Source organism: Choloepus didactylus, chromosome 1, assembly GCF_015220235.1.
Source record: "Choloepus didactylus isolate mChoDid1 chromosome 1, mChoDid1.pri, whole genome shotgun sequence".
Lineage (NCBI taxonomy): Eukaryota > Metazoa > Chordata > Mammalia > Pilosa > Megalonychidae > Choloepus > Choloepus didactylus.
The window spans coordinates 37,885,108-37,903,308 of NC_051307.1; the positions used below are offsets into that span (position 1 = coordinate 37,885,108).

General features: G+C 35.5%; 1 protein-coding gene across 1 annotated transcript; it reads left to right on the forward strand.

Moving 5' to 3' along the window:
* Window positions 1-1,442: 1,442 nt before the first annotated feature.
* HSPA13 (heat shock protein family A (Hsp70) member 13) lies at window positions 1,443-13,126 on the forward strand. Its single transcript, XM_037833533.1, has 5 exons — window positions 1,443-1,525; window positions 3,065-3,405; window positions 5,933-6,146; window positions 8,893-9,060; window positions 10,037-13,126. Exons 1-5 carry the CDS (start codon window positions 1,501-1,503, stop codon window positions 10,702-10,704), a joined length of 1,416 nt encoding a protein of 471 aa, XP_037689461.1. The 5' UTR covers window positions 1,443-1,500; the 3' UTR covers window positions 10,705-13,126.
* Window positions 13,127-18,201: the final 5,075 nt, after the last annotated feature.

Sequence of the window (18,201 nt, forward strand, 5' to 3'; positions counted from 1 at the left end):
TATTTCTACCCCATGGCATACTTCATTAGGGTGTATACATATATGTGTTTACATTCTCCTTTGTTCCAGTGACTACCACTGTACTTAGCACACGCTAAGTGCTCAATAAATGTTTGTTAAAATGATCATTTTATCTAATAATTATCAGGAATTTAGTATTTGAATTATTCATTCTTCATAAGGGAATTTTACTGAATACTATTCAGTACAGGCACACACGGACTTTTATACTTTTCATTGTGAAAGATTTTTAAAATACAAAAACGTAGGGAGAATATTATAATGAATTCGCATTAACCATAAGTCAGTTTCAATAATGATTAATATTTACATACATATTTTTAAATCAGCTAGAAAGCCTGTAGAGGTTTCTTCCCAGGGCAGGCTGACCTGTTAACAACAGGATTTTTTTTTATATTTATATCTGAGAATACAGAGTTAGGTTCTCTAAGATCTTAGTACTCATGAACTTTACTGCAATAAACGACAAAACAACTCTCACAAGGAGCCATTAAGCACTGCCCGTGCCCAAGAGGTGAGAAAAATCGGCTCTTACAGGTAGAATATGAAAAACCTTTCTTAAAAGTCCTAAATGGCCATAACATTTTATAGGACTAGCCCATGAAAGCAACTGCAGCCACTTATGACTTAATTCAATAGCAAGCTAGAAATTTTTTGTTTTGTTTTGTTTTCGTTTTTGTTTTTGATGGCCAACTTCGGTGTTAGCAATAGAGAAAATGTGTCCCTGCACTCTCGATAAATCGCACCGACTGAAAGTTGCTTCAATTCATTTAGCCCTAAAACACAAGCAGAGGTCCGAAGATCTTCCTGGGGTTTCAGGGTTGTTCCCAACGCGCTGAGAACGGAGCCCGGCAGCAACAGGCCAGTCTCCATCAGCCAGAACCCGCTGGGATTCGTAGAGCACACACCCCCTTCCGCACCCTGCATCCGCATTGCGGCGGGGGTCTCCTGAAGGGAGGCCAGGGGGACTTCAGAGAACCATCTAGAATCTACATCCCAGACAACGCAGTACGCTTTAAAAGGAGGGAAAAGAACGAAAGAACAAAGGCTGGAACCCAGGGCCTGGCTGGGAACGTGACCAAAACCTAACAGTCCTCAACCTCCTCGGCACTCGGTCTGAGAATGAAAGCAGGCAGGAACTACATTTCCCAGAAGGACAAGAGACGAAGGCGGGGTTATTTTTACCTCAAGTTGACTCAGAGCGCTTGAGACTTGATTATGAACTCCACTCCTTCTCTATTACTCTCTTCCACCTCAGTCTGATTGGTTCGGCAGTGGTGTCACTGGCAGTGGTTGAATGGGTGCTCTCTGCCCCACGGCCTAACAGTAGTTGAAGTCCGTGCCCTGATCCGAGCCGTAGCTTCTCGGGTTATTTCAGCGCAAACGGACTACATTTCCCAGGTGTTGGCGGGGCTGCTGGGTGCGTGGGGGCGGAGCCTCACGTCTGGTACAGTCATCCTAATCTTCCGTGGGACTGTGATGGCCAGAGAAATGACGATCTTAGGTCAGTGACTCGGAGGTCCTTGTAGCTGTTGCGGGCGCCTGGGTTCTGGGGCGGCCAGGGTAGGCGGAGGTGGTTGTCGCACATACCGGCTCCCGCTGGTGCAGGGGGAGGGGCTCTGGGAAGATGTCTCAGAGGCGGTTTTTGGTTGTTGAGGGAGGCGAGGTGAGGGTGAGGGAATTGAGGCGGGGTGGACCCCTCTACGAGGGACCGGTCCGGTCCAAGCCCAGGTAAGATCGAGGGCGACTAGCTGGCTACCTCCTGCGGACATCGGATCTCGGGGTGCATTCTTTCCAAGATAACCTCTGTTTTGAATTGTTGGCTGAATTGGGGCCTTTGGGAGGCTGCGAGAGCATTCAGCTCGAGGACCCCTTTGTGGAGGAAGGGGGAGGGGCAGCAATAGCATCCCGAGACTCGTGGGATGCTGGATTTAGAGGGATCCAGGTCCCTTTGATGAATAGCCCGAAGCTTTTTCCACCAAACAGGGTGAGAATTACCGTCCTCAGCCGAGAAGTTGATGAAATGATTCTGATAATTGTGCCCATAGGAGGAAGAGGATAGTGGGGTTTGCACTCCTTTGGCTTACGTGTTGATGAAGATAAGCTAACGATTAGTAGCAGACTCCTGCGCGTTTATGTTTGGCGTCGTTTATAACTTGGGTAGGCACAGGTGTATTAAGAGCCTACTGAAACCAAATAACTGGAAGTTCAAAGTGACATCTTTCTGCGCTTATGTTTACCATTTGCATGGCATCTGTCCATGTTCTTTTTTTTTTTTTTTTAATCTTCAGTTATATTTGTTGAACATTTGCTCTTTGCTTTGGGGTTTTGGAAATGGGGGACAACAGTGAACTAAACCTGCCTTCAAGTGGCTTGCATTCATGTTCTATCAGTCTTACCTACTTTTATGTTTCTCCTCCCCTAAATATTACCTCTGCAAGAAGTATATCCTTAATTCATGTTTAAATATATGAAGAATTTAACTGTTATGTTAGGAAGTGAAGGTTTAATTCCTAAGCAACTTTCAAAATCAGTTTATATAATTAATCCAGTTTATCATTTTGAAAGGGAAGAAGTGAAAAGGGGATAAAGGATTTTAACCTTACAATAGCTAAGTTTTTGCTGTGGGAATTTTAATAACGGAGTTAACTTTTTTGCTAATGAAAACTAAAGCTATTTATAGCTATTTATAAATCCAAAGAATCCAACTGATTAAATCTAAAATTTGATTATGTCTAGGTTTTGCTCCAGATGAATGGCTTTTCTTGTCAGAATCAGCACAATTATTGAGCTGTGCTTACATTTTATTCTCTTATTCACCCATAAGTGAACTACAGCAAACAGCCACGGAATTTTATTGTTGCTGTTATTTCATTTTAATTGTATTGTATCCTGTGCTGTCATTATTAGTCCTGTAAAAATATTTTAAGCATTTATATTTTTTTTAACTTGTTCAAAGAATGGTATTGAAAGGACATTACTATACTAATTTAGCATTTTGTACAGTTTTGATAAGATGTCTTCTATTTTGCCTGTATTTCAGGATCAGCTGTTTTGACTCTCCTGCTGGCTGGCTATTTGGCACAACAGTATCTACCATTGCCTACTCCTAAAGTGATTGGCATTGACCTTGGGACCACCTACTGTTCCGTTGGGGTGTTTTTTCCTGGTACAGGAAAAGTTAAGGTCATTCCAGATGAAAATGGGCATAACAGCATACCTAGCATGGTGTCCTTTACTGATGATGATGTGTATGTGGGATATGAAAGCTTAGAGCTGGCAGATTCAAATCCTCAGAACACTATATATGATGCCAAAAGATTCATAGGCAAGATATTTACCCCAGAGGAACTGGAGGCTGAAATTGGCATATACCCATTTAAGGTAAATGATTAATCTAAAATCTATTTTAATTTTAGTTCAGCATACTGTTTCATGTAACACTTTGGCTTCAAATTACAGAATATTTTATCCCGACTGGCTTAATTGACATGGAAGTTATGTTATCTCATTGAACAAGAAACCCCACAGCTGCTGCAGGTCGAATTCATTCAGTGGCTCCATAAGCAGTACTATCAAGGACTTAAGGCTTTTCAGTATTCTTGCTCTGCCATGTCTGCATGTCTGCTTAGCATTTTTATGGTGGCAGGAAGGCTGATGAAGCCTCATGAAATATGTGTGTGTGAATTACAATATATGTATATATATTGTTATTCAGTATATATGTGTGTATAACTATTTGTATACATAAAAAGATACCATACTAGGCACGCTGTTTTATGACTTATTTGAAATTCAGTAATATGTCATAGACAGTGGTCACTGGATTCACATCATCATTTTTAATGGCTATGTTGAAACATCATTCCATTATTAAATTGACCAGTCCCTATCAGAGTATCTTTCATTTGTTCCTGATTTTCTACTAATGTTGGAGCATCCGTGAATGTGTTTGCACACGTATCTTTGAACATTTATCTAATAATTTCCTAAACTTGGATTCTAGAAGTAGAATTGATGTGAAAGGTATGCATGTTTTTAAGGTCTCTGATTTCCACTGCAAATTGTGTTGTAGAAAGATTATATGCTCTTTACCACTGTTATTATAGAGTTCCTGTATCGTCCCAAGTTATTATTTTTTAATCTTTGCCAATCAAATAAGTGAAAAATGGCATCTTGTATTAATTTCCATTCTTTTGATTACTACTGAGGTCATTTCTTATTGTTTCTTAAAAAAATGTTTATCTGTATTTTTATTTTCTTTGGTGATCCATTTCTTGTCATTTGTCCCATTTTCTTTTGGGGTGCTTATCTTTTCTTTAATGACTTTAAAATACCTTTGTCATGTGTTTTACCTTTTTGTTTTTTCTTGCTGATAAAGAATTTTATTTTGAGATGTCAAAGTTTTAAATTTTTATGTAGTAAAATCTCTTAATAATTTATTACTAGTGTTTTCAGACTCTTGTATCATTCTTATCCATTTGTATTCTTATTTTCCCCCTAATGCTGTTATGTGAGTATTTGTTGGTTTGGCTTTTGATGGGTTTTTCTCTGGGTTTCTTTTAAACATTTAAATCCTTATTCTATGTAGAATTTTGTTTGTTTTTGTTTTTATTTTTTAAGTTGTGAAGTGTGTGTCTACATGAATTGGTTTTAAAGTAGATAGTTGTATCAGTGCTACTTATTGAAAATCCAACCATAAAAATTCTCAAATTGTTTAGCTATTTTCAAAGGAAAAAAAATGGCTTCCTGCATTTTCTAAGTTGATTTCTTTATTCTTTTTTTATCTTCTCTTTGGAGGGATCTTTTATTGATTTATAATCTTTCTTATGTAATGATAAAAATCATTTAAAGCTATAAATTTCCTCTAATTTGACTGTGCCACTTAAGCTTTGATATGTAGTATTGTTTTTGTTATTTTCTAAATAGTCTGTAGATGTATTTTCAGTTACTTAGTGTTCCTGGACTTAATTTAAGTAGCTTTTTTTTTTTTTTTAAGATCTAATTTTTTGTTGTTTTTGTTTCATATGGGCTGTAATGGTACTGGTGTCTTCTGGCTTTATTTTAGTTATCTATGGCTTATTTTGTTTTTCTTTTCCATAGACAGGTGAAATACATTTTGGATGGTCAGGTTTTCTTGATTGAAACCTAAGTAAGAGGTATATAATGACTGGGGAAAAAAATTCTTTAATTTTTTTAGAACAGGCTAATTCTATGTACTATCAATATTAATACATTCTATTGGTAAAACTGGGATAGTTTGTTTTATAATTAATCAAGTTCTTTAAATGTGTGCCCACATTAATAGGGATAATGAGCTAGCAAACATTCCATTCCATTCCATTTCCATTACATTCATGAAAACAAGATTGTAAATAATAATTGATGCTTGGATAAGAATACAATGAAGCACTAATATTGTTCTTAATATGTACCGGAAAATTCTTTCAGATATCTATGGCTTTTAGAAACAAGCAAATAAAGGGAAAAATGAGTAGATCTTGAGATATACATGATTTAGCAATGGTTATTCCTTATCTTCCATTATCTACTCACTAATTCATTCAACACAGATATATTGAAAATTCTGTGTTCCAGTTATATGCTTAGTGATAAGTTTTATTATTTTGCTCTATTAAAAACTATAATGTGAATTAATTTTATAGATTTTGAGGCATAATATTTAATAAGCTCTATTCTAAGTAAATATCCTGGATGGATGACATGAATTTTATGATTTTGTAAAGGTAAGAGTAAGTTTATTGAATATATAAAATACGTATGTTATGTGTGTGTATGTATTTATATATGTTCCTGGAGTTAAGATGTATTTATGTACTATATATATAAATACATACACACACACACCCCCCTTTACCTTTCTTTTTTTTTTGGGAAATTCTATTCACAGGTTGTAAACAAAAATGGAATGGTTGAGTTTTCTGTGACAAGTAATGAGACCATCACCGTTTCCCCAGAATATGTTGGTTCTCGACTATTGTTAAAGCTAAAGGGAATGGCAGAGGAATATCTTGGGATGCCAGTTGCCAATGCTGTCATTTCTGTACCAGCAGAATTTGATCTAAAACAGAGAAATGCAACAATTGAAGCTGCTAACCTTGCAGGTAATATCACCCTTCCCTGTGTTGCTTTTTTCTCAAAATTTTGTAAGGTAGAAAATCTTCTGTAATAAGGTGTATTACAAAATCTTCCCACTTTGTAAGCCATTTAATTATAGGTTCATAAATAAACTATATAGGAGGTAAATTAGATAGATTTGATACAGGTTTGCAAAATATTTATGAAAGCCCTGTGCACAGTGGAAAATGAGTCTATTACAACAACCAATAGTTGTTACAGACATAGGTTTAGAGGGAACATGGACACATTAGCCTTCTAAATTTTCTTTAATGTTAAAATGAGGATAATGTTTTAAAAAAATCTGAGGTGAGAATTTATTTAACATCATTCAACAAAATATTTTTGAGTATCTCAGTAAACAAGACATGGAGCTTATATTCTGCTGTTGGGAAACAGAAAATAAACCTAGAAGAAAAATATATTAACAGGTTTTCTCACTCTCAGTATTATTAACATTTTGGGCCAGATAATTCTTTGTTAAGAGCAGCTCACCTCTGCATTGTAGGATGTTCAGCAGCGTTCCTGGTCCCTACTCACTAGATGTTAGTAGGACCTCCCCCAAGGGGTAACAATCAAAAATGTCTTCAGACATTGCTAAAATTGTCCCTGGTTGAGAATCACTGATGCAATGTATGTCAGAAAGTAACAAGCTATGAGAAAGAAAAGAACAGGGTGAGGGAGCAGAATTGTTGATGGTAGTCAGTGGGTGGAGCTTTTAAATAGGGTAGTCAGGTAATCCTCATTGAGAAAGTGACCTTTTAGCAGATTTGGAGGAAGTAAGGTGGTTAGTCATGCAGATACATGGAGGAAGTGTGTTGTAAAGAGAGGGAACAGACAGTGCAACAGCCATAAACTTATAATATGCTGATACCTGCAAGGGTAACAGGAGACCAGTGTGGCTGTTGAGTGTGTGATGAAGTCAGAGAGCTAAGGGGAAAGGTATTCCTCAGAGTTTGAACCGTTTTTATGGCTCCTGATACATAATGTCACGTTATTTTTCAGACCACTCATTAAGTGTGTGCTTCGTTCTCATAAAGCAGGAATTTTGCTCAAGGAACTAATCAAGGAACCTATGCTTCCAGAAATCATCTGTAGATGATTTCTATATACAATGTAAAACCTTGTCTGGAAAATAGAGCATTAGACATACAGCATACAACCGGATGTTTTGATGTTTCCTGCTTCTTTTCAAAAAAAATCTTCAGTGGCGCATTATTGATGGCAGTCTTAGTTGTGATTTTTCCAGTAAATGTAGTCATTTGCTATTAGGGTGGCGTATTTGTCATCCCCTGCTTAATTTTAATACAATTTGATTTTTTGAGGACTGGTGAAATTCTATTTTGTAAAGTATTATGAGGCGTCACTTAATTATATATTTGAATATTTATTTAGATCACATGGGTCCAAAAACCTGTGGTCCTTTATGAATCTACCTTCTTCCTCTTTAGTTGACATTCTTGAATGAATGCTATCAGAGATGTGTTTGGGGAAAACAAATGAACAAAAAAAAAAAACTAATTTTTGGCTTACACATTTACTGTTTAACATTATAAAATCAGATTTACTGTATATTTCAGATTTGCATTTGAGTGTCTTGCATTCTAGGAACTTTTTAAGAGTATCATTGCAACTATTGGAGAATGTCATCTGGATTTTTCTTTTATAATCATTTTTTCCCCATTTATTCATTTGTTTGTTCTTTTTGTAAAGAAAAAGAGCATAACAAGTTTATCTTTTTTCTGCAGGTATTAAATATAGTGCAGAGTGATTAAAGCTTTATTGCTTATATATTCCCAAGTAGAATATGAAAATTAGAAAAGGCTGAGAGGGTTAAAGTTAAATATTGTTAATAAATAACTTATTTCAATGAACCTAGGCCTGCCTTTTTTTTTTTTAATTTTATTCATACTTTTTTTTTTATTGTGAACTTTAACATACATACATAACAGTGATAACTTTCAATGTATGATTCCACAAGTTGCTAGAGAGCAAATTTCAAAGAATGTCATGGGTCACAGTTCCACAATTTCAGCAATTTCCATTATTGTCAAATATACATAGAGAAAGGTGTCAACTCTCAATTTAGAGCTCAACAAGCAGTTGTATAGGTAATTTCAAAAATTGTTATGGGTTACAGTTCCACAGTCCCAGTCCCTTCTCTGTTATGCAATACAAGATATATACAGAAAGGTGATGACCTTCAAGGCACAATTCAACAAGCAGCTATAGAGCAAATCCCAAAGGATGCTACAGACTACATTTTTACCATGTCATTTACCTCCTTCCAGCCCTTCTAACACCCCAGCATCAAAAAATATATATAATTATATAAATTTTCAGCATTCATAGACCTTTGCTAAATCTTAGCTTGTTTGTTGCTATCCCTTCCTCTCACGTAATGTCTTCATCTTCAGGGGTGTCTAGGTAGTGAGCACCCTAACTTGTTCATATTAAAGGGTGTGTCGACAGTATGGGGTAGGGGGCTACATCTAATTGTTGATCTTAAAGAGGCTGTTTAGGCCTTTTTTTCTTTATGTTGTAGTCTTCTGAATAATTTTAGTGATACCATTTAGTAAAAGTAAATCTTTCCCATTTCGTTATTTTTATTGGGTTTCTGACATTATTACTGAGTTCATGCTACAGAAGACACAATATCCTATGCGTTTGAATGGAAAGGAGTTTCTTAAGTTTCCTCTCGTGAGTAGTTCTTCTCTCCAACTAATCTTACAGGACTGAAGATTTTGAGGGTAATCAATGAACCCACAGCGGCAGCTATGGCTTACGGTCTCCACAAGGCAGACGTCTTTCATGTCTTGGTGATAGATTTGGGCGGAGGAACTCTAGATGTGTCATTACTGAATAAACAAGGAGGAATGTTTCTAACCCGAGCAATGTCTGGTAAGGAAAATATAGGAAGAGTTAAAGAGGTTCAGGCAGTGTTTTTCTTAACATAAATAAGTGTTCTGTTTTGTTTGTTTTTTTCCAGAATCCTTTGATTACACTTGGGAATCATCTCTATATGCAATTTTATAACACCATAAATGTGTATTTATATAAAAAAATTAAGTCTGAAATAATGACTGGACATCCTATAAATAAAATAAATTTACTACCAGTTACAGCTCACTGAGCCAATATAACTTTTCCTGGGTATTGTGAAGGGGACAAAAGAAAAGAAAACTTCCTTTAAAGTGAAGACTGATCGATTTATCTCATTTCATTATTGGTCTTAGAAAATGGATATCTTTTAAAAAGTTATTAATGTTGTCTCCTAGGAAACAATAGGACTTTGCATTCTAAATCTTTTTAATAGGCTTCTTCTGTTGTGTTGTTTTGTTTTGTCTAAGGAATTAATCCTGTTTGAAATGTTGGGCTGTAAGTTATAGGTAGTCTAACCTCTGGACTTTTCTTTTTCTTAACTGAACTCTTTAGAACCAAGCTCAGTGCTGGGCATTGACATTACATTACTCTTCTTTGAAACATTTGTTCTACTTTTCAATTCTTAATCATGTAAGAAAAAGAATAACAACAAAATGTTGAAATGCCTACTCATCCTTTTTATTTACATTGAAAACCTTTTTCTGTTGAGAATAATGACATTTAATGTTTTTAAATTGCTACTTAAAAATCAATCTTCTCTCAAGTTCTATTTTTTGAAAAATTATTTGATATCATTGAGATACTTTCTTTTATATCATTTAAAAATTTTTAACCCAATTATTTTGTCTTTGTATGAATAAACTTTAATAATGCATTAAACAAGGGGTTTGTTATTCCAAGAATATTATATTATACGCATATATATTATACACATGTATACATATGCTCACAAATATATGCATAAATATGTCTTTTTTTTAAATTTTTAATTTAGGGAACAATAAACTTGGAGGACAAGACTTCAATCAGAGATTGCTTCAGTACTTATATAAACAGATCTATCAAACATATGGCTTTCTCCCGTCTAGGAAAGAGGAAATCCACAGATTAAGGCAAGCTGTGGAAATGGCCAAATTAAATCTGACTCTTCATCATTCTGCTCAGTTGTCAGTATTACTAACAGTGGAGGAAAAGAACAGGAAGGATCCTCACAGTAGTGACACTGAACTGCCAAAGGACAAACTTTTTCCAGTACATGGCCGCCATGTGAACCATGTGCTTGGAGCTAGCCGTTCTGAAAAGGAAAGTGGAGAAAGTCAGGTTTTATTTGAAACAGAAATATCACGGAAGCTCTTTGACACCCTTAATGAAGATCTCTTCCAGAAAATACTTGTACCCATTCAGCAAGTATTAAAAGAAGGCCACCTGGAAAAGACTGAGATTGATGAGGTGGTTTTAGTTGGGGGCTCTACTCGTATTCCTCGAATCCGCCAAGTCATTCAAAAGTTCTTTGGAAAGGATCCTAACACGTCTGTAGACCCTGACCTAGCAGTGGTGACTGGGGTGGCTATCCAAGCAGGAATTGATGGAGGTTCTTGGCCTCTCCAAGTCAGTGCTTTAGAAATTCCCAATAAGCATTTACAAAAAACCAACTTCAACTGAATTAAGGAGGAGTAATTATTTGTGATCTTACTCGATGATCTCTTCCCCTTCTGCAGACCACCTCCTCCAAAAAAAGAAAGTCTGTATCTAAAGTATCTTAAAATTTACCTGGAGGGCAACATTTAGATATATGAAAAGTTTACATAGCATTTTGTTTTCGGATTATATATGACCAGATTGATCCTTATTTGATTTTGGAGAGATCCGATTCCAACAGGTACTTCTAAAATGATAGAATTGAGGTAAAACTACTATAGGAACTTGGGTGGCTATATATTCTAGATTCTGGAAGTAAATAACCATAAGCACTTAAAATTGTATTCTGTAAAAATTGAATAGTGCCAATTATAAGATTCCCAGATCTTGTTAAATTGTATTAGCAGGTTCTGGTAATTTACTTGGTTATCAGATGTAACTATTAATTTGAACTAAAATGGAAGAACAGTATTTATGCCAGATGGATCAACCCAGGTATTTGTAGTAGGTGGGAAAGAGCAGTATTATTAGTATAAGCTGCATATATAATATTCAGTAATTGCCATATTATATGACAAATTACTTTCACAAATTCAATATTCTCTTCTACAAATTTTTGGATATATTTAATACATCAAGCAATTTATTTTCTTTTTAGAATAGCTGCAGGTTTATTCAAATATTTCAGTACCAGGTAGTAGAAATACCCAATTTGTTTTCTAGTTCTAATTCTCTGCTTGGATTTCCATGATTCTGACTGGTTAGAAAACAATAGGGAATTATTAATTGCATTTTTAAAATGTGTTAATGTAATAAAAGCCGTCATTACCATCTGTATTTTTGTTATCCAGTACTTTTACCTACACTTGTTTTTCTTTCTTTGCTTTGCTTTTGTTTATTTTCAGTAAGCCATGGAGAGTTTAGCTTCTTGTATGAGTTATCAAATGGTATTTGATTTGTTTTTCTGAGATTTTTCTCCTTATGTATTTTTGAATGGAGAAAAGTTGTAAAAACCCTGTTATTTTTCCAGTTATTTGAAAATAATTACATTTGGATGATTTTCAGCATGGGATTAGGGCAAAAACTTTGTCAATACCAGCAGTAATGTGGAAATAACTGAAGTTTGAGCCTTTGTAGCAGTTTTTTTGTATTGTGTTGTTATCGTTTGTTTTCTTTAGAAACTCCGCATGAACCAAGAAAAAATATATTTAATAATTCTGTCTCTGTGATGCCCATGATGTTTGAAGATACATATTTTTTCCTTAATAGAAGCATGCTTCATTTTAATAATCAAAAATTATCCTCTGGTCAACATTTTTATTAACATAATTTCTGCTTTATCCATTGTTGAATTTTAAAGGATGTTGAATTTCAAATTACTGAAAAAGAGAACTAAGAAAATTCCTTTCAACAGCATCACACCCTTCAGCTTTTCAAATTAAAAATCTGAATATTCTTAGTATTTTTTTGCAGATCTAAAAAAAAGTTTCTTAGTAATGAAATTGTTGTTGAAACAAATTTCAATTGAATACTTTTTTGTATAGGAAATGTCTATAGTAGGTAGAAACATAAAATGTTTGTTGATATGTTTTATTTTAGAAATAATAAATGCCAAAGATGAATCCTTTACTGCATTGAAAATATTCAAGTGTTCTCTTGAACTTTATTTAAATCTTTAATAGATTTTAGAATTGAATAAGGTCTTTTTATAAAGATCTTTAAGAGAAAAGTGTTCAATTTATCTCAAAATCTCCACATGTAGTGTCAGGTTTAACCTGAAACATTTGAAGATTAAACAAAAAAAGCTTGAATTTCTTGGATATTCAAGATAGTTCAAGACAATCTGTTAGTCTCTTAACATTTTTTTTGAGGACACAATTGAAAACCAGTGTAGCTAATCTCATATACTAAAATTGAAATTTAAATAATTTTACTGTGTCTAAAAAATAGAATGGCAGTGTTGGAATTTGAGGGCAATGGTTTAGCATATTCTCTAATATAGTTAACACCTTTTAAAAATGAAGAAGAAATGTTTGTTTTCAATCACATTTTAGGGTACTATGTATAAATAGTCTTGAAATCAATGTCATTTATTTATTTAAAAGATAAGAATGCATCCTGAAAAGGATCATTTATGCATAACAGTGAAAACATTTTTTTCATAAAACAAAACTTAATATACTTTGGTTGTACATCAAACTAATGTTTTTTGGTATGCGTAACTTTTTAAATGTTAAGCGTCTTGTATAATTAGAATGTGTGTATGAGTAATTTATTTTGTATCAGGAATGTTTTGGTACTGTGTTTTCTCTCAAACCACTAACTTATCAGCAGATACTACTGTGTGTGACATGTATTGAATATTACAGGTATTGTGCCTCTTAAATGTATGTGTGTAATTCATGATTTAATGTAAATAAATACCATTTGCAGTTTGTTTTCTAAACCGTGTACTCTACTTCCCATTCAGGATTAGGCTGGAGTACATTTTTGAGGTATATCAATAAGAAAGTGGGGATAAAGCTGATCTGGTACACTTGACCTCTGTAGCTTCTGCCTCGTTCCAAAAACTTACGTTTTATCCTGTATCCTTACTGTCTTTGGGATTGCTTTTTCTACTTATATCCCTAATTTTTAAAAGTATCTCCAGATTTTTGAGTACTAATTCATGGCTTCTAAATAGGGAGCCAAGAGCTAACCAAATCTATATAGTTCATAAATAATCCTGCATAGAAGATTACTGTAATCTTTTGGTTGGTAGGTAATACTTTATAACTTTCTAATAAAGTGTGTATTACACTTTGGGCATAAAAACTTCAATTTTTTAAAAAATAAACTTATGATTAATGTCACCTTTTAAAATGAGCCCTTAAATAAAGATGGTAGACCTGACCCTCTGCAATACTAGTTCCTGTGATTTCACCAAAGCTAACTCAACTACCATGGCTAATGAAGTCAAATATGTAAGAAAATATAATGGCACTTTCATATCTGTTTTATTTTATTTAAGAAACAAATGTACAGAGCCCCATTGTGGTAGGCAACCGCTAATATCCCTAACTCCTGGTATTCATGTCCTTGGGTAATCCTTTCCTTGAGTTTGGGCTAGAGTTAGTGAATCACCCATTGCTAATGAATAGAATCCAGTGGAAGTTTTGGATTTCACTTCTGAGATTAAGTTATAAAAAGACTGCAGCTTCTGTCTTGATGCACACACTCTTGCTTGCTGGTTCACTCACTCGTGGAACTCAGCTGCCATGTAAAGAGAACCAGGCTATTCTGCTGACATACACAGGTGAAGAAGACAGGCCCTGGAAGATAAGAAGCCCCATGGAGGCAAATAGCCATGCAACTTCTAGCCACGTGGAGTAAGCCTTCCTGAAAGTGGACCTTCCAGCCGTAGTCAAGCCTTGAGATGATGTGGCCATAGTAGACAGCTTGAAGGCAACCTCATGAGACACCCTAAACCAGAATGATCCAGCTAAGAGACTTCCAGATTCCCAACCACAGAAACTATGAGAATACATTTTTGCCATTTTAAGACACTAAATTTTGGGTTAATTTACTAATCAAATGCTTACCGTGTACCAGACAGTCCTCTAAATGGTTTACAAATATTAACCAATTCAGTTTAGGTCTCGGAAATTTATAAGTAGATACTTGTCAAGAGCTGAAAGAGCTGAGCTGCAAGGTATTGGAATGGTCAATTAATAAAACAAGCTAAAACGAAAGGAACCGTCATGCCTTTAATATAAACGAGGCAAACAGAACGTGCTGGCCCTCCAATGTTCTATTTTTCTCCTAGAACAGTGCTAGAAAAAGTCATGGCTCAATGCAAACATGGGGATCATCTCACTGATAAAACTGAACCAAAGGCTCCCATCTATGGACTCAGGGGTCATGGGAAGGGAGAAGGGAAAGGTCTCGGAGTGGGAAAAGGACTGAGTAATGAGTTAGAGTGGACAGAGGTCTTTATCCTTCCCTCCCCATAAGGAGTCCCCAGAAGAGGTGCCTAGGGAAGGTCTCCCAATGGAGACGCCTGGGCTAGGAAAGCAGATACGTGTAAGAGCATGGCCAGCCAGGAGGGCTTATTTCTTCGACTGCAACTCCTTTCAGAGACTACATTTCATTGGTTGTGCACCAAGTCCGATGTGGGGCATTCAGCTTTCCCTCCATGAGGCCTGTCAGGTAAAGCCTTTGTAGTCAATTGCCTAAGGTCGGGGCTGAAAAATCACATTAGAATTTGGGCAAGGAATCAAACTTCTCACTGTTATCCCCATTTTCAGCTAGGGAAATTAAGGCACAAAGATGTTATATAGCTGTCCCAGGATTATACAGCTAGTAAGTGGCAGAGTCAGGATTAGAATACATTCCACGTCTTAACCCCAGTGCTGCACTGCCTTACCCATAACACTACAATCCCCTAGTATCTTTTTTGTACAGTTACTAAACTGCTGGATAGTATCCATGAAAGACCGCATTTAAAATTAAAGATTTAGATGGTGCTATTTAATCCTTTCCATTTCTGACAAGCAAGTTTAGAATTTACAGAATTCTTAAGTACAAAGTAAAGATAATAGTCCCTACTTCATTGAGTTTTTGTGAGTGTCCAGCACATAGAAAGTGCTCAACAAATAATTGTTGTTATGAAGGGACATGATAGAAAGAGGGAAATGAGCTAGAAATTTCAGTAACTTGTCAATTTTATGTCAGGTTATAAGAAGATGCCACAACAAAATAGGTATTTTCTCTAATATCCTCGAGAGCCTAGTCCTACAGGTCTAAAGTTTCCATAAATTATTAAGACGAAATATGAAGGAAATACAGTTGATTTGATGAAACGTTTACTTAGTTTTGGAAAGAATTAATAAACAATTTGCTTTACATTAAGTTATTTGAATGTTAAAGCAGGAACAAATGCTGTTTGTTTTATACCTTATTGAATTAACTATTAAATGACCTATCCTAAGAACCTTTTAAAATATTTAATGGAATAACACTTGTAATGTTATACTTTATTTTTGTAAGTATAAGCTACATAAAAGTTAATGGGAAAATGGAACAAAACGTGGATGTTTATGTATATGATAAACACACATACATGCACGCACACACATTTCTCCTGTTACAGTGCATCCATTCACCTTAAATTGATTATCATGGTCCACATGGTATTAGAAATTGGAAATGTGACCCAGCTGCTGGTTGTAATCACTATCCTTCTTACATCTCCCAAATTGCTAAACTAAGGTGATTTTGACATGGTTGAAAAATACTTTGAGAACTGTGGCAAACCCTAATAAACCTAAATGCTGTCTCAATATATATTCTCCCATTCATGCTCACTTCCAAACCCAGTTTTATTTGGAGAATCAACATCCCCTACTATAAAAACTACCTTTCCCAGCTTCCCTCGCATCTAGAATTATGTGACATAATTCTGACCAATGAGATGTAAACAACTTTTTTATTTTTATTTTTTTTAAGTTACACAATTGGTTTACATAAATGTTTTGCTCCTCACCATTCTTTTTTCCTGCTTGGAATGAAGACATGAGGCAGGAGATAAAGCGATAGTTTATAGGTGCTCAATGACAGATACGCTGCTGATGGTTAGGCAAAAGATGGAAGACGCTCAGTGGTGGTGTAGAGCCATCCTAACCAAGTTTGCCCTCTCCACGCTAAGACTCTTTTCTACCTAAGAACATATCCTTGGTTGTTTACACTTCTTTCTTTGTTTTCGTTTACTTTATTCCTTATACTTTTAAATTTATGGTTATTATGTGGTTAAACATTTTGTCAAACTGTCACCTGTTGAACTTCTGCTTCCACTTACGATGGAATTAAAGGGAACAAATTTACTCTTGCTGCCTGTATCAATTAAAAGACCAGACAAAATATATGAAACAACAGTTTTCAAGAGATTAGAAGCCATGATCAACATTAATTCTTATCTGGTAACCCTATAAAATCATAGACAGGTATTGCAATATGGGCAAAGCCATAGGCTGTTCTGCAATACCTGGAAACCGTTATACAAATGCTCGGAACAGAAAGTCAGATGTTCAGAGGGAATTAGTGGTGATCAAAGTCCTGTTAATATGTATGCCTACTTCCCATTGTATTCCACGGTATGTCATCCCAAATCATTCATTTTAGTTTTCCTCTCTGATCATCACATTGTATTTTCTACCAGGTATATCACAGCTGAAAATGGCAATAAAACAATAATCACTTATAAATACATTAAGAATGCCCTGAGGTTTAGAAAAACAAATTCAAAAGTTTATCCTATATTACTTTCCTTGACACTCAAAAATGTAATAAGAAACAAAACTAAGAGCCCACTCTTGGTTAATGATGCCTCACACATCCCCAACTGTTTTTCACACACCTACCGGCTACTAACAGTCTTTCCCCAAGCTGTCCCTGACAGATAACATACCCCAAGAATCCCCTCCCCACTAGCCTGGAGCCATTTCCGGTTTCTCAGGGGCGCCAAATTCAAATAAGTACTCCCCCATCATACAAGTGATAAACTGCTAAAATCCTATCCCTATAATGCTATGAAAGACATAGTCCTCAGGTCCACAGGATCATTGTTGGGTCTCAAACCTACCTGGTAGAGCTTCAGGCTCCTGACTTGTTCCCTTTGTGGCCCTACCAGGTGTCCTGTGACTTTATCTCTAGGAACTATGAGTATAGCAGAATTTCTTTCAAGCATCTCCTGTGTCTCCCTCCTTGGTGCACCTGACTGTCCATAATAAGATTGTTCCTAAATAATGCATCATTTTTCTCCTAAGCATTTTGTAGCAAATTTGTATCCACAAATATTTTTCAATTTATTATTGATTTTGGCTTTTTATTCGTATGCCTATTCATTGTTATTTGGCTTTTTCTGCTGCACTCATGAGGTAAAGGGAGATTACTATTTTTGGGTTGCTATGATAACTAAGAATGTGCTCAGACTGATCCTTTAGAAAACAACAAGTGAGCAACCCTGGTTACCTAGTTAACTGTCAACAAGAGAAGACAGTTGGCGTTTGTAGGACCCACGCCTAATACTATAGCCTCATTAACCCAGTGGCATAGCAGACATATGAACTACCAAAAGTGTCTTCCTTTCCACAAGAAGATTTAGAAAAATGTGTCTTATGATACAGCCAGCAGTCCTAACTTCTTGTATTCTGCTGATGGTCCACCTGCAGGGAAAAGGGTAGCTAGAAAAGAGGGAACTAGAAAGAGAAATAGAAAGAACTGGAAGGAGAGCTTCCCTGTTTGCTTGTCCTCACATAGATAGTATCATGCACCGTTGAGGATCACGTTTTACTTTAACCTCCAGTATCCCAATGTTATTGTGCGTAGACTTTCATAAACATTGACTTAGTTTTACCCTTTTTATTAACTTAAAAGTGTGTCCCATGATGTGATTTTGTAAACATGAGACTGTGATTACAAAGAACTATGACTGTTGGCATTTAAATAATAGCTAATATGTTATTGGATGTTTTCTATATGCCT